Consider the following 24,678-nt stretch of genomic DNA (forward strand, 5'->3'; position numbering starts at 1 on the left):
AGAGATAAGGCCGTCAGGCCTTCTCTGCCCCTCTACCAGGAGATTCCAACTACAATATCAACAATAAAATTACAATTAGTATTAAATTTACATTTACAATTACAAATAATATTACAGTTAGTATTAAATTTACAATTACAATAAAATCAAAGTACGAAAAGATTACCTGAATAATTAAAACTAGATAATTTATCATAGAGAAACAAAGAATATTTTATATTTACTGAATTACAAATTAAATCTAGAATAACAAAATTGTATAGTGATGAAATTACTGAATATTGAAATATTTTGTGATAGATTAAAGAAACTATTTACAAGTAATCAATTACTGACCAAGTGCCTAGTGCATAGGGATCGAACCAATGCTTTGTATAGGTGGAGGAATGTTTCGGTTATACAGCCAGGTCGATTGATCCCACTTAGGTAGCTTATTTATTGCTCTGGTTAAGTAAGTAAAGTCTTAAATCTCTCTCTTTTAACACCTACAAATCCGTTCTCTATACATACTGTAAGAGACCTGCTGCATGTACATTAGCCACAAAATATATTAGTCACTGTTTCTTCTTAGAAGACATAATTTTAGAAGTATGCAGAGGAGTACACTGTGGCTTACTGCCCTGAATAGCGGTTAATGTCAGGCGACGAAGTATGCAGAATGTGTTTGAAATTTTCTCAGACCGCTGGCAAAAGTTAGAAACGGGTCAGAGGCTTGCAACAGACATCTCTGCTCTTGAAGGGAGCGTCATCAAAGTGATATGGAATGCCTTTGGTGTGGAGATGAGATGGTCAGGGAGTAGAAGCATTTCCCACAGCTGCAGAGTGAATATTGAAAATGACAACAGCAAAACGTACGCTGTTGCCCATTGTACTCGTATCTCAACTCACAAACCACAGGCTGAATACAGATGTAAAGCAAAGCGATGCCGTTGTATGGAGGGGCTAAACGGTAGTGTGGTCTCATATTTTTACAGTTCTGTAACCTCCAACCACAGAGGACAACTTATAAAATGTGTAGTTAGATCATCTTATACAGTTTGTTGTTAAAAAATGGTCAGTTTAGTATGTTCATCCTATGAGCGTATTCCGAATCTCAGCGCTGAGCATTCTGATGGCATCACGGTGTTCTGAATTTCAACGATGACGACACTGATGCTCCACCGGTGTCGCACCGGTTCCATCTGCTTGCAGAGGTGGTGGCAGTGAATCTGATTGGTTCTTGTATAGGGCGGGAATTAGCAGACGAATGACATCGTGCACTGTTGTGTCATGGCGGTGTGTTCTGTTGTATTGTTTGTAATGAGCACAACGTAAAAATAATATGTTAATGGCTTATGGGCGAACATGTCAACGGACCAGTTATTACTACTGATTTAAGAAATAAATTGTTTATGCTCTCTTTTCTTTGAACGAGATGACAGTATGGAAATTTCGCAAAATCTTGCTAGCGTAGCACAGACAACAACTTTTACAGTCGCCATGACAGCCATCGAACCTTCCAACAGTTTTGTCCCTATTTCGCTGCAGCGTGACGTCATTGTTGTCCACCGGTCCGGTGAGATTCGGAATACGTTGTATGTTCACCCTCGACTACTCCGCGACCACCACAAACATGAAAACATTGACATTTTAGCGATCAGTAGAGATGGTAGATTTTCACAATAGCGATAAGTGGGAAATGTGCCCAAATGCTGTCAAAATAAATCATTTTATGTTTAAAAGCATTTAAGGATATTACTAATCCACCATAAAATGTGAAGTTAAATACAAAATGCAAAATGTATGTGGCTCTGTGAAATAAGAATAAGAGCGAAATTACATTTAAAGAGATTTGAGTCTCTTTTAAATCTAAAGGCCCCGCTCTAGGCTATATAAGTTCTTAAATTTTTGTCAAATAGTTTGGTAAATCTACTATCTCTAGCGATCAGTAAATTTGTACTACCTGTGAACTACAGTTATTTAAGTTTGTGGCAAAAACAGTGTTCGACATTTCTAAACGAATTAAGACCCGGTTTTATAAATACGGTTAATCTAAAGATTATATTAAGCCTAAATTAAACCTAACCATGAGTTTAACTCAACGTGCCGTATTACAGAGTCTCGGTTAAGTTAAACCGTAATGGAATACGATTGGTATTACTGCTAGGAAAGAAAAGAAGAACATCACAACTGTTTAATTATATTAATGATTTAAAATAGCTGACGCTCGTGGAGGATCTGCATTAAGAAACATCTTTGTTCTTCGATATCAGAGAGAGTATCATAAAAAACCTAAAGAGGACCAATACCGCGTACTTCAGTATGCTTGTCAGACTTAACCTCAAATAGTTTCTTAACGCTGGCTACCAACGTTATACTCCCAAATACAATGCAACCAAACTAAACCTTGCATGACCTTCCGAGACGTAATTCCATACAGAATCAACTGAGTAATGAAGTAATAGTGTGCGTATTTTATGTGTTGTCTGGAATATTTACGGAACAAAATTCAGTAAAACAATAAAATTATTTTTACGAGTCTAGTAAAATTAGATGATGTTAGTGTATTTATTAATCAGGCCCCATAGTAAATCTTACACAGTACAATGCGCAATAGGTTTATAGTAGATTTACGGACACCTCCGAAATCTTCCATCGTTTTGAGTATGTCTACTACCAGAGGAAAAATAGCGCAGCGCAACTAGTAACTGATGCAGAGATACAACAGAATGTTTTCAAAAATAAAAAAGAAATCATTTATCTTTTCAAATAATCTTTAAATTCAAACCGTAAAACACATATTTTTGCACTTTCTCATTTTTCTGTTGCATGTTGTATCCGAGTTTCAATTTTTCGAAACAAGGTTAGGACTATAAGCCTAATTCTGAAGGTTAGGACTGTCTGCTTCGAAAACCTCTATCTGTTTTAAAACTTATGTTCATTTATGTATATTTCAAAGTAGTGCACTCTATTTCGAAAAATTCTTGGCCGCTGTGGTCGTTCTGTAATATTGATCACTCACATGTCGTCACTCATAAGTTCTTGGAAAACATCTGCAATATCCATGTCTATTGCGGGAACCGACATCTTACACTGTTGAGCCTTGAACTGCAGTTTAAACGGCAGAGAACTGCCGATCAAGTTAAACTCAAGTTAACTCAAGATTAACTGGTAGTTAAGGTTTATAATGCGAAGCAGAACGAAAAACGTCAGTTTAAACTGAACGTAAGGTTTAAACGGCGTTTATAATACCGGCCCTTAATGTCCAACTTCTAGTACGACGTATCCTACAACATGTACTGTAGTTCCGTCTGTGGGCCGTTTTACAGTCAATCAGAAGATTCCTTGTAGTCGCTTGAACCGTCTGCACTTCCTTTCATTAATTGCAAGAGGTCTTGGAGTTGAATCCAGTATTTTTCGATTCTTCTCCTGACGGGCGAGCACCGCTGTCTGTGGTGTGGGGAGCTGTTAACTTGGTCAGGCAGCGTGACCGGGGCACATAAGCTTGCAGACCCACGCGTGTTCGCCAGTCGCTCTGTGGTCGGTATGAGTGCTCCCTGGCGCATCAGCTGCACAGTCCTGCTCGCGGCGCTGTCTGTGGTGGCAAATGACGACAAGATTAATGGTTTGTGCAACAATGACTCAAGTGTTTCCGTCACCACTTACAGACATCAACTTATTTTATCATCACAATTAACACATATCTCACCATTACACTATCATCACCACCATCAACAATAATCATCATCATCATCATCATCATCATCATCATCATCAAAGGTATGTTCCATTTGGATTTGGATATGATACGATTCCGTTTCAATTGAGGAGTTTTATGTATAAGGGACGTATACCAGAAAACCATGTTCGGAGGAAATAATATTAGAAATTTTCATTTTGATTTAGTGCTTGTACTATGTAAGTAGTCCATATCTGTGGAGTAACGGTCAGCGCGTCTGGCCGTGAAACCAGGTGGCCCGGATTCGAATCCCGGTCGGGGCAAGTAAGCTGGTTGAGGTTTTTTCCGGGGTTTTCCCTCAACCCAATACGAGCAAATGCTGGGTAACTTTCGGTGCTGGACCTCGGACTCATTTCACCGGCATTATCACCTTCATTTCATTCAGACGCTAAATAACCTAGATGTTGATACAGCGTCGTAAAATAACCCAATAAAAAAAGTACAGTGGAACTCCACAAATAGACGCTCACCTTCGTATACTTCACGATACAAGGTAAGTCAACGCATCCTGTCCCGTGCTGCACAGGGCTAACCAGTTGAACCAGTGCAGTAGTGTGCAGATACTCGTACACGTTGGCAGCAAGCAGGGAACAAAAAATGTGTACTCATGTTGAAGCAGAAGTTACAAATATTGGAACGGTTTAAAAAGGTGAATCAATCAGAGCCATTCCTCAAGAATTTGACATTTCGATCAGAAACGTGCATGGGATAAAACAAAATTCATCTAAATACCAGGCAGTCTGTAGTGATTATAAGAAGCGTTGTTATTATTAGTTGATTGTAGAATGAAAACACAGCTTATTTTGTGTATTTCCTAAATTTAATCAATAGGGATGATTTATGTTCTCTCTTGAAGGGTATACACCATTTTAAAATAATTTAATACACAAACACAACTATTACAAGAAATGCTCAATAAGTTTTTGTAGCTTTATTCTCTTCGGCTCTAATCAACAATAACAAAAATGCAGGTTGCCAGGCGACGATAGAAAAGAAAATATGCGAAAACAAATGAATGTAGTGTATAAACAATTGAATGTTCTTTCATATTCAAGTATAAAAATATAGGGGTGCCATTTGAAATTTCAAAGTGGGAGTGGCTGGGAGTGGGAGGTGAAATCTAAAATGCAATTAAGCCTTGTTTAAGACTTCCCCCTTGATATCTAAATTTACGTGTTTTTTTTGGTTTAAATTGAATTCAATTTAATTAACTAGTTATTTAGAATGGGAAGTTGTGAAATGAAAGCCTCGTATGTAGATATATTTAGAGAGTTTTTCCTCCAGAAGTTTGTTTTATGTCTCAGATGTATCACGTATATATTATACTTAATCACGGATTATTTTTTGTCCTATATTTTGCATATACTACAATACATTATTTAAAATTATATACGTTAATTATGTTTCGGTCCGCACGCCATAAAAACATTGTACAGCCCTTATGTTTACCAATGTCCGCAGTACTCTGTAGAAAGACAGCGTTCGTACCTCGTCTCGCACACGGACCATTCCACTGTGGAGTTCCACTGAACTTAAAAAAACTTTTTTTAATGAATGCAGTAATGAACATAATCATTTATTATTGAACACAATTCTTTGAAACAGTAACTCGCATTTTAAAATGTGCCAGTATACACCCTTAGTAAATATAATATTAATGACAGAAATTTAATATACCAAAACTAAATTCAAATAGCTGTTTAAGTCACTTGTAATGATAATATGGTCATATAAAGTAAAAGATAATTCAAAGTAAACGAGTAATTTATATTTCCCAATAGACTGATGTGGACTCCACAATAATTTTGATGATAGTTTAAGAATTACAATACTCATTATATTTACATACTAAATATATTTATTCTACTTAACTATTACTGGTATTTTCAGAGGAGTGAATTTTTTTAAGCACTTCTTCTCTAGAACCCAATTTTGCAGCAAATTCCTGACAGATCATATTGAAGCTGGTTAAGTTAGCAAGATTGGCTGGTTTTCTGAATCTTTACATCGTGTTCACAAAAGAAAAAAATTTCTTCATTGAACATTACTTCCAGGAAGGCATGGAGATATTTCTATCAACTTCTGGAGTTGTGCATAGAAAATCATTTTCTAAGAGAAAATAAAAAAAAAATACTCCATTTTGAGCAAAGATCTTCATTCCACTTCGCTATTTTCTCTGAAATCGCATATTCCTTCAAGTAAGAAATTTAATAAAATAACGTATTTCATCCAGGTTAAGTACAGCTGCATTGGAAGAAAAATTAATAACTTTCTTTTCAAATGTTTTTCTTTCTGGAGGACATCTCAGTAGTATACAGTACATTGCACAGATATCCAGGCACAGACATATTTAAAGCACGCAAATCAAGATTTCGAGGGAAAAATTGTTCCGGAGCCGGGTATCGAACCCGGGACCTTTGGTTTAACGTACCAACGCTCTACCACTGAGCTACTCGGGAACTCTACACGACACCGATCCAATTTTTCCCTCTATATCCACAGACCTCAAAGTGGGCTGACAACCGTCAAGCAACCAACTTCGAGTGCACACTAACTCCGTGTGACTTAAAGTGGTAGAGCGTTGGTACGTTAAACCAAAGGTCCCGGGTTCGATACCCGGCTCCGGAACAATTTTTCCCTCGAAATTATTCATATTTAAAGCACTTTCGTAAAATTATAATAATTAACACTTAAAATCCGGGGATGTCTTGGGACAAATTATGAAATTCGGGGACATTCCTGAGATGAAATTTGTTCTGGGACAAAGAAAGGACCAAAGTTCGGTACTGTCCCCGGGAAACAGGGACGTATATTACAGTATATAATGTTATATTTTGGTATATATTCTCTGTGCAACAGTGAAAGCCATTTCATTTTGCTTATTTTCCAAAAGCCACTCAATTAAGATCTGACATCAGCGAATTTTGACATCGATGACTTAAGGATCTTCAAACACAACAAAATGTTGAAAAAGAAACATGGCAAATTATAGATTTAAACATTGAATTTATATTCACCTCGAATTTATATATATATATATATATATATATATATATATCATTCTTTTTCATGTTACTTTATTCAAACATTTTACTGAGAAAAACATAGATGATGACGTAGAAACTTTAATGAATCTTTGATTATACCTGACACATTAGTGTCACCCAGTGGCGCAGTGTCAGAGGAGACAGGGTAGACATTTTCTACCCAAAAGACACGAAATAATTCATACTACATGTATCTATTATAAAATTGTCTTATACGTTGTTTTAGCATATCTAAAACAGATTTCTTTAACTTCTGATGAGATTAATAAAGTTTCGCGTAATCTATTTTAGGCGCCTCAGAAATGTTTCCTGCAGCCATAGTGGATAAATGTGTCAATTCCATTGGGAAATATATTGAAAAGCAGCTCAACAGTTGTGTCTGTTACAAAAAGTTTTCCAATGAAATTATTTTCTTTCTGTAAACGGTCCCAGGAAAACTAATTTTTACGGCCCTCATAATTGCGTTCGAGTGTCCAAAATTTGTACACGCAATTGTTTTGACATTATTAACATCTTGAAATAAAAAAATAACTTTTTTGCCTGCCCCCATGAGAATCTTAGCAAGCTATTGAAGTTGGGCAGTGAGCGAAAATTGTTTTTTCTTTTTCAATAACACTGGTATACACAATTTTTGCTTAATGAAAAGTATCCAAGCTTTCTGATTCCTTACCATCTGGAAGCTCTCAAACCACTCTGAGTTTTGTTTCATCGGGCTAACAGTTTTTCAGAAATAGGTATTATAGAAAATACTAGTTTTAATTTTTATTCGTTGAGCAAATACATAAAATAAATTTTCTGAGAGATTTAAACATAATACAAATGGTTCACAATTTTCTCTTAAGTTCCTTCCTACCCCGGGTTCCCTCTTTTCTACTTGTTTCCGCAGATAGTCGACGATTTACCGATCTGAGCCCAGTATCTTGCTTTTATTACTGGTAGGTCACTTTACTTCGTAACAAGAAAGAGAGTTGGAATATTCTCTGTGTAGAAAAGTGATTTCTAATAAATATCTTAGTTTTGTTAATGGTCTGGCTGTGGTCAGTCGAATTTCGATCTTTTGAATTCCAGTGAATTCGAATGTGCGCGTGAAATGTCCCATCGCCGTCGGTGCGTAAATAACTCTGATTCGTTTTGCTATACTTGTGGTAGTTATACTTCACAAAAGCAGAGAGAAATATAACGAACTATTTCAAAAATGCATGTAAAGCTTACTTTGACATGCCTGTTGGTGATTTGGATGAACAGTGGGCTCCTCATTATGCATGTTTTTCGTATGCCGAAAATATAAGTCAGTGGGTTTATGGCAAACGGAAGCCTCATGAAGCAATTTGTAAAACTGCTCTGAATAAGGACAGTGATTGTTTCAACTTTCTTCTTATAAAGTTCCCTCAGAAAACTGAAGCTAAGATAGCAGCAGCTATTTTCGACGGACCCCAAATTCGTGAGCATATGCAGGATGAAACCTTCCCTCGGTCGATGTCCGAGTTAGAGAAGTCAGCATGGTTAGCATACAAAAAAGTGAAAGAAAATTTTCTGAGAAACAAGAAATCTGAGAACTATAATGAAATTGTGCAGGAAATGTTACAAAATTTTAAAAACCTAAGGTGCAGAACGAATGTTAAACATTTTCTTAACAGCCATATTGATTACTTCCCTGCGAATCTTGATATTACTCGACTAAGGCCAGTGGAGTCCTGCAGCCGGAGCCGTGGCGCTACTGCTCCTGCGTTCATAATACCGCATCGCGATAGTTCACATTACGCCCGCGGCTCCACTCGCCTCGGTCGAGTAATACAGTGAGTGAAGAACAAGGTGAGCGGTTTCACAAAGACATTAAAACAATGGAAACCCGGTATGAAGGCCATTGGGATGTGTCGATGATGGCCGATTATTGTTGGTGTTTGAAAAGCGACACTAGTGATGAACACATCAGGGCTTCGAAAAAAAAAAAGGAGATTTCTTCTCAGTAAGTGTGAACAAAGTTTTGAAATTCACAATTATATAAACGTAGCTCTCATATTTCAACATATTTATTCATATTTAAATCAAAATTAAACACACAAGAACAATTTTGCCTCAGCTTATGTCTTTAATAGTTATAATATTTCATTAAATTGTTACAGCTCGATTCAGCGTTAATGGCCCTTATCCTTGGTTGTTTGGGTAGTGAGCGAGCTGTGTGTTGCGTCATAAGAAAGAAATTTAATCACAAATGTGCATAGGAGGGAAAGATGGAATAGGAAGAACGAAAATAATATCTATGCTCGAAGCTGAGGGACACCCATGTCAAGAAAATATAAGTCATCATGACATTGTTTAGTCAACAGATGTAGTGGTTATAGGTCTCGCAACCACGGATTACCGACGGAAGGAATGCGAATCAAACACTGCGATAAGGTAGAGCGGGCGAGAGGAAAGGTCACGGGATAACATGAATGATATTCAAGAGTACAGTCGGAAGAGAAATGACATCGATAGAATCAGTCTTGCGTTGTGATATTTACATTACGGCATACATGGGCACAATTTTCGGTTACGTGAGGCACTCGATTTGAAATAGTTTGTTTACTAGGAGAGGACACTGCAGAGTAGTATGGCAAATATAAACTGCTGTGACCTGCGTCACCTTATCGTAATCGCTAAGGCGGTCAGTGGCGAATTATTAGGAAAGCGCTTGGTTAACGTGAGAGACTCGAAAACTTTTATTCAATTTGGCAAATTAATTCGGCAGCTTTAATCATAAACCTCTTTACTGTTTCTCCAACATTGAATTGATTTAAGTCACAGGCGAGAAATTGCGTAACTAGCCAATAATATTCCATCACGTTGTCTACGTTTATTTTCTTGAATATTCTGGCATTTCTCAAGAATACTTAATAGATTTGCACATTCTCGACCTAAAATAATTTCAGAAAATCATATTTCGTTTTCTATGCATATTTGATATATTGTTTATAAATTTCTTTTGGAAATAATAAGTACAGACAACATTTAATTCCTCGTACCTTTTAATGCAGCGTGTTTAAGGTATAATGTCGTATTTAGTATACTATGCAAATGTTAAGATCATAAATTTTCTTCGGAATAGTACGAAAAATAACATTTAATTCGTCTTGCCTTCTAATTCAGCATGTTCTTTATGACATAAGGAGTAATGTCGTTGTATATTAAATTTATTAATGCCTAATAGGATTTTCGAGCATAACATACATCGTATGTTCTCCCCTTCTAAACAGCAAAAAAACTCTTCCTCCCATTTCTCATGAAATAATCGTTTTCTAACGCGTGCACACTGCTTTGATAATGCCATTATGCCACCACTGACATTGCTTATGAAACTGATATAGAACCTGCCCACGCCTAGGAGCTACGTGAGGGAGGAAAGGGGTCTGTGAAGATGATGTCACTCAGAGCGATAAGCTCTGTGAAGGTCAGTGAGGCACAAATTCTCAATTGAGGCACGATGCCCAAGTATGCATTACGACTTCAATTTGTTCCATTGCGTGTGAATATGTGTCTTGTATCGCACGGTATTATTATTTCATTCGTAAACATAAGTTGCGCCTTTAATTAGCTTCGAATTTTTCTCTTGCTACGTTCTTTATTTCCACAACTATGTCCTCATTTGTTCATCTTCTTGGCAGAGAGCCACCGGCGTGGCTCAGTCGGTTAAGGCGCTTGCCTGCCGGTCTGAAGTTGCGTTCGGGCGCGGGTTCGATCCCCGCTTGAGCTGATTATCTGGTTGGGTTTTTTCCGAGGTTTTCCCCAACCTTAATATGAATGCAAGGTAATCTATGGCGAATCCTCGACCTCATCTCGCCAAATATCATCTCGCTATCACCAATCTCATCGACGCTAAATAACCTAGTAGTTGATATAGCGTCGTTAAATAACCAACTAAAATAAAACATCTTGGCAGAGACAGTACTTCTATCTGCTCGCACCTCCCTCGGCGTGCCTACATTCACACGTCAAAACAGACAGCAACGCCACCATTGGTTTTCGGTAATCGTTTCTTGCGCGAGCTACATATAGTAACGGGACGTATGGAAGAATATTGTGCTTCATGACGGAGTGTACCGCGACATGATAAGAAGGAAGTGTTCGGTGTTATGACTGCGCGGCCTGACCTGTGTGACCCAGCCCGCCAGTAGTGATGAGTAACTCGCTCTTAGTCTATCTACTTACTTTTTCCAGGGACCAAAATCCCTGAATCAAGCTGCATTTGTTTTGATATTGTTCAAAATCTAGCCCGATAGAGTAAAACTCAAACCGGATTTGAATTTAGAGCATTCATATTATATATATCCAGGTGGAAAAATTAAAAAGCATGAACAATTTTTTTGTAGCTCAGTGTAATTATTTAAATAAAAATGTATAAAGTATTCATTATGTAATAAAATAAATTACGTACAAAGATCGTTATCTACTCTTAATTAACACATAGGGTTGCATTGTCTATCTTTCATAGGTATTTGGCATTTAACGATGTTACACGCCAGCATGATTGTGACATATTTTGTGTCTAGGACAAACTCGTAAATAAACTTATTCAACATTAAAACTAAAACAATTGTAAACACACACGTTATATTAAATTAAGGTAGACTTCTCACTTACAAACAATTAAATGTTACTTACATGCTTTAAAATTGTAGCAGAGAAATATGAAATTAATACTCTTTGTCTACACCAGCCATGGGCACAAGAGGGGAAGCATAGAGGGCGAATGAAGATCCCCCACCCTCCTCGCGAGCCCTGGTGTGTGTCTTACCGGGAGGCTCTCATGGATTCGGGCTGGTAGTGGCGGAATACATTAACCGTACAGCCGTGCAGAATAGAGCTATTCTAACAGTGGAAAAACATTTACGTTTTTTCAAGACAATATCTGATGCCTTAATTAAGCATTTTTTAAAACAAATTCACTACCAGAAAAACATTTGAAAGATGTATTCTCTCATATGAAATGACGTAACTTGCTTGTAATGCAGGATGGATATTTGATTTTCTTCCAATTCTATATTAAAATATTTAATCAGATCAGTGTATTTTATTTTCCTGTCGTCTTTTTTGAAATATAACATAATTCTGTCATATACGTATATTCGAGTTAGGTTTAAGTATAACATAGCATAGTAAACAGGGATTGCGTAAGAAATGTTTATGAACTTAATACATATCTTTCAAAACCAGTAATTCTGCATTACTTTTGTAGTGCCTTCTTGCGTTGTATGCTGTTATATATAGTAACTGTTTTTTACAGTACATATAATGCATTTTATCTATAGTAATGTCACAAGAGGTCTGAGATGCCCCGATAAATCCACGAGCGAAGCGAGTGGATTTATTTGAGAAATCTCAGACCTCGAGTGACATTTATTAGGACTATTTCGTGAATAAAATAAAAATGTAAATAATATAGCCCTAAAATTCGCTCACAAAATGTTAATAATTCTACATTTATGAATACTTAACCTATGCAGACATTGTGAAGTCGAAATAGATGAATAACGATTACTGCAATAAGAAATTGTTATTCAGTAATGCCAATTGAGAAAAGTGAAATACAGGTTTTAAAATGTTAATTACATGTACTGCGCTTTTCTCTTGTCATTATAACAGAAATGTGTTTTCATTATCTGCTGAAATCATAATTTAATTTAAACAGTTTATAGTATAATTACAAATAACCTGATTAATACATTAATTAAATGAACATTTGTTATGAAGGAGTGTCATTTTCTTTATATACAGTGGACATGGAATTACCCATAGAACATGAAAATGTAGATGTGGAAGTAAGATTTCGCACTTTATTTAGTACAATGGATTCATGCTCATCGATTTACATGGAAACAGTTGGCTACATTGACTAAACAAAATAAGGACCATGCGATAAATTGATAGTGATAAATCGAGCTGCAGAAATTATCGCGATGTATGACTGTAATTGGTTGGAATTCAAAATTTCATTACACTTCATTAGTCGAAATTAGAATGACGTCATATAAACGAAATAGTCACCTTTAATTATTATCAAATAAGCATTTTCCCATTCCTTTCGAAACATTCGAACCTTTCTTTTACCAGAAACGTCAATTTCGAACGTATACAGTCGCACAGTACACCACTGACTGTATTACAGATGTTCAGGACTAGTAACTACGTTCAGCGCTCCGTAACCGAGGAGTGGGGAGTAACTGTCATGCTCCTCTTGGCCCTGAGTGCCACGAATGCCCTTGGCTGATCTATACAATTGCATAGAAAATAATCACTTCCAGGAAGAGCTCGTACTCATACTTACACTTAAAATTTAAAGAAAAACTCATATAATAATAATAATGGATTTAGCTATATTTTTATAGTAGAGAAACCATTTGGTCTATAAAGCACAGATTCCAACCTTCTTACTTCTATTGTGGCTTTTCGTCCGTCTGGGATTCGTATTACTTTGGAACCTGAAAGAAATCCTGCAGTTGATCTCTGAACCCGTGACCTTTCCGCTCGGATTATCTCCGCCTCTCCAAGAAGCTCGTGGTCATTACGGGGATTGCATTCAGAGCCCGGGGATTACAGGTAGCCACTTGTTTGAGCTGGTACCGTATGTTTCTGAATCTGCTTTTTCCACGAAATCATCTCCTTTGTTCAGAAATGTAAAAATACTGTAAATGACCTCTAAACGTCTATATTATACACACAGATGTATTTAAATTCTAATTGAGAGATTTCAAACCAGACGTGACTAATCAACATGAAATAGTTTCGGAGATATTCAAGGTTGAATTTCAACTTCGACCGGCTAAATATGTACAGTAGTGGCAAAAAAAAACCGGACCGACCCTTGTCGCTGATTTCAGAGCCTTGTTCACTCCAGAGCACGATAGACTGGTAACTAAGACGTTCGTGGTTTTTTTGTTCCTTATTCAAGTTGATTCCCAATACTTTTCGATTGCAGCGATATTTTAGTACTTAATTAACTCATTATTCCCAAAACATGAATTTTACCAGCAATCGAAAAGTATTGGCAATAAGTTTGAATAAGGAACAAAAAAGGTTTCCTTCCCAGGCAGGATTCGAACCACGAAAGTCTTAGTTACTAATCTATTGTGCTCTGGAGTGAACAAGGCTCTGAAATCAGCTACAAGGGTCGGTCCGGTTTTTTTTTTTTTTTTTGCCATTACTGTACATATCCTCCCTGACTTGATATCACAATTGGAGCATTTAAGGGCACAGTTATTACTACTTACCACAAAGTAAATTAAGATATTTCATTTTATCCTCCTCAGTCCTGTTGTAGCGTATACTATACATAATTATATTTTAATGTTTTTGCAGTATCTTGGATACTTTTGAATTTTTGAATAATTAAATTTGATGGAAATGAAGAGTATCACTTTTGCAACATTTCTATACCAGATTTATAAGTTAGAATTAAAATTTTGGGGCACCAAGAGTCAAAATTGCCCCAAAATTTGATTTTCTGTGAAGACATGATTTGGGCATTTTTGGAACCCCAGAATGATTTCAATTTAAAAACAAATATAAATTCAGGACTGAAGAGGATTTAAAAAAATCATCTTCCGCAATCACTATCTATTCATGAATGAATGAATGAATGAGAAGGAAATGGGAGGAAAAACTTTAAAGGTACGTGAAAACACGTCCTTACAAGGGAGTTGGGGCTGTGAAAATCTGAATATGTGAGCTCCAAGCCTGTTGGCCACTTGTCTCACTTCGGGTTACGTCGCTCCACTGAAGGAGCGCTAGAAAATTTCTAGGGGAAAAGCCGAAAATGGACAACTTATTAGCTACAACATACGGGGGGGCAGGGGAAGGGGGAGAAGTACAGCAAGCTGACCCAGAGTGCCAAGATGTAAATAATTATTAAAATTAGAGGAATTGAAGGGTTCAGAACCATAGTGGGCCAAGCGCCATTTACTAAAACCGTAGAAAACAAGGGTTAAAATGAAATTATTACCATAATTCAATGGAAACATATAGCAAGTAATATAAAGTATACACATTAAAACTAAATGATATGTCAATCTTCAATGAACTATGGTATTCACTTAACTTTAATCCTTGCTTTCTCCGTTATTAATAAATGGCGCTTGGCCCACTATAGCTTTCAACCCTTCAGTTACATGGGGATGTGTGTGCAGATCCGTGGCCATTTCTTTCATTTCTTTCTATCCATCTACATAATGCAACTTTTATAGCTCTTAATGGTTCATATTCATGCTTACATTTTTAACAATACAGTACTACTACTACTGCCACTGCCACCGCCACTACTACTACTACTACTACTACTACTACTACTACTACTACTACTACTACTACTACTATTACTACTACTACTACTACTACTACTACTACTACTAATACAAAATAAGACGCTAACAATACAGTAATATACATTTGTTGTTTATTCAACTGTCCGAATACAGGTCTGAACCTCACAAGTGATACCAAGAAGGCACCACTTATGAGGCAATTAGGCCAGGAGATAACGGGGTAGGGAGCCAGTTCCTCTCCCCTTCCATTGCATACATCGCCGATTAGCTACATGTTACACTGCACTAATCAGTGTTCTTCCTCTGACATATATCGTCAAGTGAAATGTACCACCCGATAAATAATAGACGTACATATCAGCCAGGACCTCAATAAGAGGCAAATATACTTTTGGCACATCCATTTTTAGACTTTCATGGTGAATGTGATCAGAATTAGACTTTTGTCATATTAAGTGCCTACTAAAAGTTGTAAGAATTTTGAACCGAAATTGGACAATTCGTGATCAGCGTTAGAGTTAGATATCTGACAAGGTTCAGCATGGCGCAAAGCCACCGTTTAATACCGACTACACCTCTGCATTCTCACGGAAACGGCCGACCGGAGCTTACCGATCAGCCTTCGATTTTGAATAAGGCAGCCGGGAAATGATTCGCTCGAGCGCATGCAGTCGAGAATTTATAACCGATCGGTTGAAATGTTTGCTCGGTCGTCCGCGAGCGCTCTATGTTGTTTCACTACAACTACATCACCTTTTAATGTCTGATACCTAAAACAGCGTACCTAAGAAGGTTACCATTTGTTTTTATTTCAGATAGGACGAGAAGCAGGAAGTATTTAAACATTTAAATAAGGAAACGTATTTTTTTAATAACACAATTCTTTAAATTTAATTATGCTTTATACTATCAGTAATGTTATTCAGCATATTTCTTGTCAAACTCATTTCAGTAATGAAAATGTTTAATATAGTTTAGTAAGTAAGTGATTGCCTAAAAATAACAGAGATTTAGTGATGCGTCTCAAATTTCATCAGAATAAGACACAATCTGTTTCAATCACAGTATTTAATAAAAAATAAACCAAACCTACATGTTCACTTTGCTTAAAATTTTTAGAATAGTGTATATTAAGAGAGGCTTAAACGCAGGCAATGATTAATGTTGGAGCTACTTATGGTAAGGTGTATGCAGATTCTATTATTCCACATTCAACATATTACTAAATATCAAGGATGGAGCGAACAAAATTCGTGTTGAAGTTATTCCAAAATTAAAAGAAACAATTGAAAAATAGCCATTTGATTTTAAAAATAAAAGTTTTACTCAATCGTATTTAGCCTTTCCTCGTTGGATTCTTTAATGTCTTTATTTTTGTCCTCTGACGTTACGTATACAACTCTTACAAAATATTATAACTATTTCCTTCAACTAGAGGATAAACACGAACATATATATTTAATCTTTTTAGTGCTGGTTACACGTTTTATTTATATTCTTATAGACAACATAGTTTGTAAAAATTTTATTTTATTGATTTATATTCATTTTAGTCATACTACAAAGAGAGGGGATAACGCTAAGAAAATGCCTTTATATCCAGTGGTATTTTCTAAACTCAGAATGTTCTAGGCTACAGTAACTTACAAATGTTTTTCTTTTTATCTGATGTATAAATAATAGGCTATGTATTTTGAACAACTTACTCTTCAAAGTGGGCACAAAGTCCTGTTACCCCCTATAAATACCTCAAATATACAATCTATAAATGTAATTCCGGTCATAATGCTGACATACATTAACTTTACACTAACTGTTTGTCGTAAATGTCCAAAGGGTCAGTATGTCCCTCATCATGCTCCTGGGACAAAACAATGCATCGCCAGGTTCTGTGTAATATTCGCCTCAGCATTGCTGGTGTATTTTACAATTCATTTTTGATTTTCAGATAAATCTATTCAAGATAATAAATTTATTTAAAATTCTCAATCATATGATTTATCAATGTTGCGAATTTATTATTTGCTAATACATCTTAAAAAGATATTTATCATCAGGTTTGATGAAATCTAAACATAAGTTGTACACAACTTAATGGACTTATGTTTAGATTTCGTGAGAGGGATATTTGATGATGCTGTACAGGCGAAAACGTTCGTAAATATATTTTTAAGATGTATTAGCAAATAATAAATTTGCAAAATTGATAAATCATATGATTGAGCATTTTAAATAAATTTATCATATTGGTGGTGTAGGTTGGAGGTTAAAATGTCCGTTTCAACACGTCCGCAAACAGAAATGTCCACTAGAAAAATGTACAATAACATAAAAATTGAATGTCTACAAATACAATGTCCACTTACATAAATGTCCATAAAATTAAATGTCCACTTGGTTTATCTACATGTAAGTTATAATTATCAGTATTGGTCACATTACCATTTTTGCTCTTTGAATGGAAGTGATACGAAAAGCTATTGTGTACTAGAATATTTTTCTTTTTCTGTGAACGTATAATTTCAGTCATTCTGTCACTCTTGATTTAAAATTTGGTACGTCGCTTAGCAATCTCAATAAAACATTTTACATTGTAGTCTTTCTCCTGGTTACTGCTTCTGTAAAAATATTATTATGGATTTTTTTTTCCAATTATGGAATTTTTATGGGCATTTTTGAATGCAGTTTTTTTTATACTGGACATTTTTATTGTGGACATTTTGCTAGTGGACTTTTTTATACTGGACATTTTTTACTAAACTTTTTCCCTTGGACATTTTGCTCTGGACATTTTTGTTTGTGGTCATTTTTCCTCTGGTCATTTTGAAGTGAACAATTTAACCTGGAAGCCTGGTGCAATCTGTTGAAAAGCGCATCGAACGGCGTTCTTCAATTTATCAATGGTGTCGTACCATTTCTATGCAACAATGCTCTTGTTGAAACCCACAGTGCAGTGTCACAGGTTCTGAGGTGAGAAATGCGATGTGGCCGGTCAAGAGGAGCTGGTAAGATGACCATTATGATCATTATGCCATTTCCGTTCGTGAGTACCTCAATGAGATGCTTCTACAACTCTGGAATGGCCGTGGATCACACACCTTACCATCTCCTCTCGACTGGCCACCTCGCAGCCCTGACCTCATAACCTGTGAAAATGTACTGCGGGGTTTAATCAAGAACATTGTTGTACAGAAATGGTACGACACCGTTGATGAATTGAAGGACGCCGTGCGATGCGCTTTCCAACAGATTACACCAGCAATGCTGAGGCGAATGTCACACCGAACTTGGCAACGCATTATTTTGTGTGAAGAGAATATGATGGGAGACATATTAACCCTTTGGATACTTAGGACACACAGTTAGTGCAAAGCGGATGTATGTCTGCATTATGAACGGAATTACATAAATAATGTATATATTTGAGGTATTTATAGAGGGTAACGGGACTTTGTACCCACTCTGTACTGCGAGTATTGTCTTCTTGAACAACTCAGATGTTTTTTCCATAAACGTATCTTACATAAACGAAAGTCAAGGGAGTATGACAGAGAAAGAAAGATAGAAAGACAGATACGGGGATAGAGAAAGAAACTGTATGTTGATATTGTGTCTCGAAAGAACTTATTACAGCTGATACAGTAGGCTAACACATAGAACTTATTCTGCGGAATAATGACATTTATCAGGTTTCAGACAGAAGGTTCTCATCTGACATGGCGGGTCTGGAGAATAGGAAGCCAACACTCTACCCAACCTTTTATGCATAATGTTGTGACGGTTAAGACGAAGATGAGATTTGGCGTGTTTCCGCGTCTCTCTGTGACCGACCGGTAACTGAATTACGTCGTAATTTTCAGAATAAAGTCTGGAGTGCTCATTCACCCACTTACCCGTGGGCGTTATTAGATCTGTGACAGCGCAGGAAACAGTTAAATGGATTTGCAGACGAAGGAAAAAGACCAAGAAGACTTCGTGATTGTCTGGGAGGATTCGTATTTACTATTGATCCTAGGATTTCTCCACAGTAGCCACAACATTTCAGAAGGGCCAACTTAATATTATAGTCATAAATATGTATGAACGTTCTATGTATGTATGTATGTATGTATGTATGTATGTATGTATTTTTAATCATCAGCATGCCCCCTTACAATGTAACATTACATGCTTCTTTCCAATATAAGTTTTGCTATTACAGTTTTCTTTGAATATAGAATTATAATTTCTATTATACCTCATTAGGTATAATATAAAGGAGAATATAAATACATACAATATTTGAAATTTCATCTACAAATTCATTTCTAATCCTAACATCCTATCTCGTAATAATATTTTTGCACGATCGTGTTGTTTGCTGTAGTTACAGCTATTGTTGTAAGGCCTTGAAAGTTAGAATTACCACACAGAAACTTGTTGCTAGGGAAACCATCTTCATGACATAAAACCAGGGTTGGGCATAGGGAGCGAAACCAGTCTCTAAACGGGGACACTTAATATTCATCCGTCACTGCATCAACGCTGCGCGGTGTTCGGCGGGGAAGAAAGGGGATGAAGAGAAATCATATGGCTCCCCGTGAGAGAGTAGAATCCGCTCTTGCTGCCCAGCCCTGCATAAAACTATACTGAAATAGATCCATTACAGTGCACTTATTGTTACTTATTTACCATTATTTATTATTTATTATTTTAGTATTATTAATAATAATAATAATAATAATAATAATAATAATAGTAATGGTTTATTTAACCTGGCAGAGTTAAAGCCATACGGCCTTCTCTAACACTCAACCAGGAGTAAAACTGCGTTACAAAAAAACTGCAATTTTACACACAAAACTGAACAAGATAATAATAATGTAATGTAAACAACAAGTAAATAGAAATAAGACATAATATATAACATACAGAAAGATAGGAAAAAGCGTAATAAAATGTGAACAGCAGGTCAAAATAAATGAGACAAACAAAGTATAAAAAAATAAGACAATTATTGATAATAATAGTAATAATAATGATAATAATGATGATGGTAATAGTAATAACCAATATCGATAATAATAATAATAATAATAATAATAATAATAATAATAATAATAGTGGTAGTGGTAGTAAAATAGTGAAGTACAAAGCATACAATGAATACAATATCTTTAGGTACACACAGTAAGGAAACTTATGATTATATATAGCTCAAGTTATCACATTATAGATATACCATTATCAGGAAATATGAAAACAAAAAGATAAAATAAGTTAAATATCACTAGAACATAAAAAAGTGAATACGTGGAAACATACAATACAACACTTGTCATAATAGTAAGTTAGTTTGGCAACTCGTCATAAGATAATAATTATTATTGTTATTAGTGTCATTATTTATTATTAATTGTCAATATTGAGTGTAATTAGTTACCACTGCCACCGGGTATTTACCCATTTGCAGTGTGAATAAATAAATACATTCATTACAGTGCAGTTTTGCGAAGGTTCTGGAATGATATTGCTCTTAATTTTCGATGCAAAATATATTGTAGGCCTATTTGCAATTTTAAAAATATGATTGTCCAAAAAAAGTTATACATTACACGATTGTGAAGTACATTACAAAATCTCGGAAATTACTCGCTCTGCTCGCTTTTCAAACATTTTCTTAATTTTGTAAAAAGCACTTTCCAACCTTGTATCGTAATATACTATTACATTTATTTCAATACAAAATATACAAATTCAGTGATTAGGTAAAGTGATAGAATACTCTCAAATGTCTGTTTATAAATTTCTGTGTAATTACTGGCCAGTCACTTCCATTTTTCCTGATTTGTGTTATTAGCTGTAATCTTTGTTGTATGCATGTATGTAATGTATGTATACATGTAATGTATGTATGTACGTATGCATGATGCATAATAAATATACTAAGTACAGTAAATACTTGTGTAGTATGTATGATGAAATGACTTTACTTTGACAAATCATAGTATTTGTGGTAAGCTGTTTTGAATGTTACCAATGACTATGCCTGTCTATGAATTTTCTTCAAATTTGAACATTTTTCAGGATCCAGTTAATAAGCCACCCGTGATGCACCAAACGTTCTTGGGTTCGAATTCTTCTAAGGGTATTGAAGTTCGTTGTTTGTTGATATAAATGACTCGGCATTTGCTGACCTCATATCACGGTAGTCATACTGTATGGCCTTATAGTTTCTGACCGCGTGAAAAATCCAGATGATGTTTGAGGTCAAGGTCCTGTAAGCATTGTCAGAGTCGTATTGAATTAATTAAGTTCAACGAATGTTGCGAATCTTGTGGAAATTGATGGAGTCACGAAACCACGGAATATGTTTATCCCGGTACTGTATGATAAATATTTCTATCCAACCACAACAGACTTCTAGGATTTTCTGAGTCACAGAGAAGTTCCCAAGCGGTGGTATTTTATATGATGATACACGATTAAATCACAAGAACTTTTTAATGAAGCAATTTTACAATCGTAACATCTAATATTTCGAAATAAATCTCTTTGTTTTATTATAATTTTCTTACTGTTAGCTGTAAGTTTAACCGAGTTTAATTACAAGGTTTTGCATTTATGTTTAAGGCCTGTATATAATTTACATCCAGTTTATTGGCTATGAAGATTATTCCTTTACATTTTCCTGATCTGTAATCTTTTCTAGTCTTCTATGCTTCATCATTCATATTATATTCTTCCGTAATAATTTTACGACTATATACATATATCCCATCATCATCATAATCATCATCATATACATTTTTCCAATTAGATTCTACAATTACGACTTCTTCAATTAAGTTAAAAGTAACTCTTAAAACCTCTGACGCTTGGGCGACTTGTTTCTTTCCTCGATACTGATATTCTATGGCTAATTTTGGTTGTAGAACACTATCCACTTTAAATTACACGATTTTGCTATTTTATTTAATGTAATTGTATATCTACCATTTTGTTGCTTTCTTGTCTTCACATCCACATTTTGCTAACGTTCTATATGAAACATTCTAATTGTATTAAACATAGCTTATAATTGTATGCTGATTTTAATTTCCTAAGGGTCACTAGGGTTGAGTATTGAAATTTTTACAATTTTAGTCCGATTTATTTCAATTTTTAACTTACTTGTTAGATGCATTAAGAATAAGGTATGTACAAATTTTGAACTCAATCGGACTGCTAGTTTCGAAGTTAATTTTATTTCAATTATGCAAATTAATGATAGCCTATAATCAAAATGTTGCCTGCACATTGTATTTAAATACAGCAAGTTTATACTTTTTTCATACGGACTATGAATCACGGGTAATATAGGGTATTTCAACAGTCAATTCAAACAATAAACCGCTATAAATATTATAATATTTGAGATAGGGAAAAAAACAAAAACATCACAGTGTTGGGCAAACAACGGGGTTTACAAAACATTGGGAAGACGTCCGCTGTTCTCTTGTTCAACATACAGCATTCTGTCTACGACACTATGCACAGCATTTTGCAGATAATGTCTTGGAACATAAATGGGCATCGTGCCTCACTTGAGGATTAGTGCCTCACTGACCTTCACAGAGCTTATCGCTGAGTGACATCATCTTCACAGTTCCCGTTCCTCCCTCACGTAGCTCCTAGGCGTGGGCAGGTTCTATATCAGTTTCATAAGCAATATCAGTGGTGGCATAATGGCATTATCAAAGCAGTGTGCACGCGTTAGAAAACGATTATTTCATGAGAAATGGGAGGAAGAGTTTTTTTTTTTTTGCTGTTTAGAAGGGGAGAACATATGATGTAGGCTATGTTATGCTCGAAAATTCTATTAGGTATTAATAAATTTAATATACAACGATATTACTCCTTATGTCATAAAGAACATGCTGAATTAGAAGGTAAGACAAATTAAATGTTATTTTTGGTACTATTCCGAAGAAAATTTATGATCTTAACATTTGCATAGTATACTAAATACGACATTATACCTTAAACACGCTGCATTAAAAGGTAGCCTACGAGGAGTTAAATGTTGTTTGTACGTATTATTTCCAAAAGAAATTTATAAAAAAAAATATCAAATGTGCGTAGGAAACGAAATATGATTTTCTGAAATTATTTTAGGTCGAGAACGTGCAAATCTATTAAGTAATCTTGATAAACGCCAGAATATTCAAGAAAATAAACGTAGACAACGTGATGGAATATTATTGGCTAGTTACGCAATTTCTCGCCTGTGATTTAAATCAATTCAATGATGGAGAAATAGTAACGAGGTTTATGATTAAAGCTGCCGAATTAATTTGCCAAATTGAATAAAAGTTTTCGAGTTTCTCACGTTAACCAAGCGCTTTCCTAATAATTCGCCACTGACCGCCTTAGCGATTACGATAAGGTGAAGCAGGTCACAGCAGTTTATATTTGCCATCCTACTCTGCAGTCTCCTCTCCTAGTAAACAAACTATTTCAAATCGAGTGCCTCACGAAACCGAAAATTGTGGCCATGTATGTCTTGGAATATTGACAATTTCTTGCGAGATGACATCTTTAAGTTGCAGTAGGGTGTTGGATGTGTCAGGAAAACTCGTTCTTTAAGGTAACCCGACAACCAAAAGTCGGCCGGATTGAAATCTGGAGATCGTGGAAGCCACATTGTTGGAAAGTGCCTACTAATGACACCATCCCCAAATATCTGCGTAATTAATTGTTTTGCAGGGATAAAGATGTGGGGTGGAGCGCCATCTTGCATGAAGATTATGTTTTCTATATTGTGATTCCTCAGTCTAGGGATGACGAAGTTCTGTAACATGCTGTAGTAGCGCTCCCCGCTTACTGTAACAGTCTGTCTTATTCCATTATTGTACACACCATGGAGTAACGGTTAGCAATCTGGCCGGGAAACCAGGTGGCCCGGGTTCGATTCCCGGTCAGGGCAAGTTACCTAGTTGAAGTTTTTCCGGGTTTTTTTCTCAACCCAATATGAGCAAATGCTGGGTTACTTTCGGTGCTGGACCCCGGATTCATTTCACGGGCATTATCACCTTCATCTCATGCAGACGCTAAATAATCTAAGATGTTAATAAAGCATTGTAAAATAACCTACCTACAAAAAAAAATAATGGCGGACTTAATACGCGTAATTGAGATTCTTTTTCCGACCAAAGTCATAGTGTAATAAAGATTACAGACAAAGTTTAGCACTTATTTATAAGCCGACACTAGACTCTGACTATTAATGATCTCTCTTTGAACAGATGTCAGCCCTCAGGATCCGCCCTCTGATGTGGCGCAGGATCGCCGTCCCTCTGTGAGAACCAATATGACACCCCACCAAACTTCCTCGTATGATGGACCACCAGTGCACCACCACGACCTGAAAACATCTGGATCCTCGGATTATGCCTACACATACCCAGGTACAAACTCAATGTCTGTATACTTTGTTGAAGGACACTCAAATCAGTTTTTCCTCTTCCAAACTTCGAATTCGTGTCGTTGACAAGTACCGTGCTTGTATTCAGACCTGATACTGGTTCAGCACGAGTGAGGAGCGGGGGAGTTAGTGAAGGGGAGAGTAGCATGTGATTGTTCCCCTCGCCCGACT

The 24,678-nt window shown here is 35.9% G+C and overlaps 1 protein-coding gene across 1 annotated transcript in view; it reads left to right on the forward strand.

Annotated features, from left to right (window-relative positions):
* Window positions 1-3,510: 3,510 nt before the first annotated feature.
* The window catches only part of LOC138716501 (uncharacterized), an 81,899-nt gene continuing 60,731 nt past the window's right edge, over window positions 3,511-24,678 (forward strand). The window contains exons 1-2 of the mRNA XM_069849643.1: window positions 3,511-3,604; window positions 24,329-24,490. Coding sequence (XP_069705744.1) covers window positions 3,526-3,604; window positions 24,329-24,490 — 241 coding nt within the window. The 5' untranslated portion in view covers window positions 3,511-3,525. The remainder of the gene's footprint in view (window positions 3,605-24,328; window positions 24,491-24,678) is intronic.

Source organism: Periplaneta americana, chromosome 16 (genome assembly GCF_040183065.1).
Source record: "Periplaneta americana isolate PAMFEO1 chromosome 16, P.americana_PAMFEO1_priV1, whole genome shotgun sequence".
Classification (NCBI taxonomy): Eukaryota; Metazoa; Arthropoda; class Insecta; order Blattodea; family Blattidae; genus Periplaneta; species Periplaneta americana.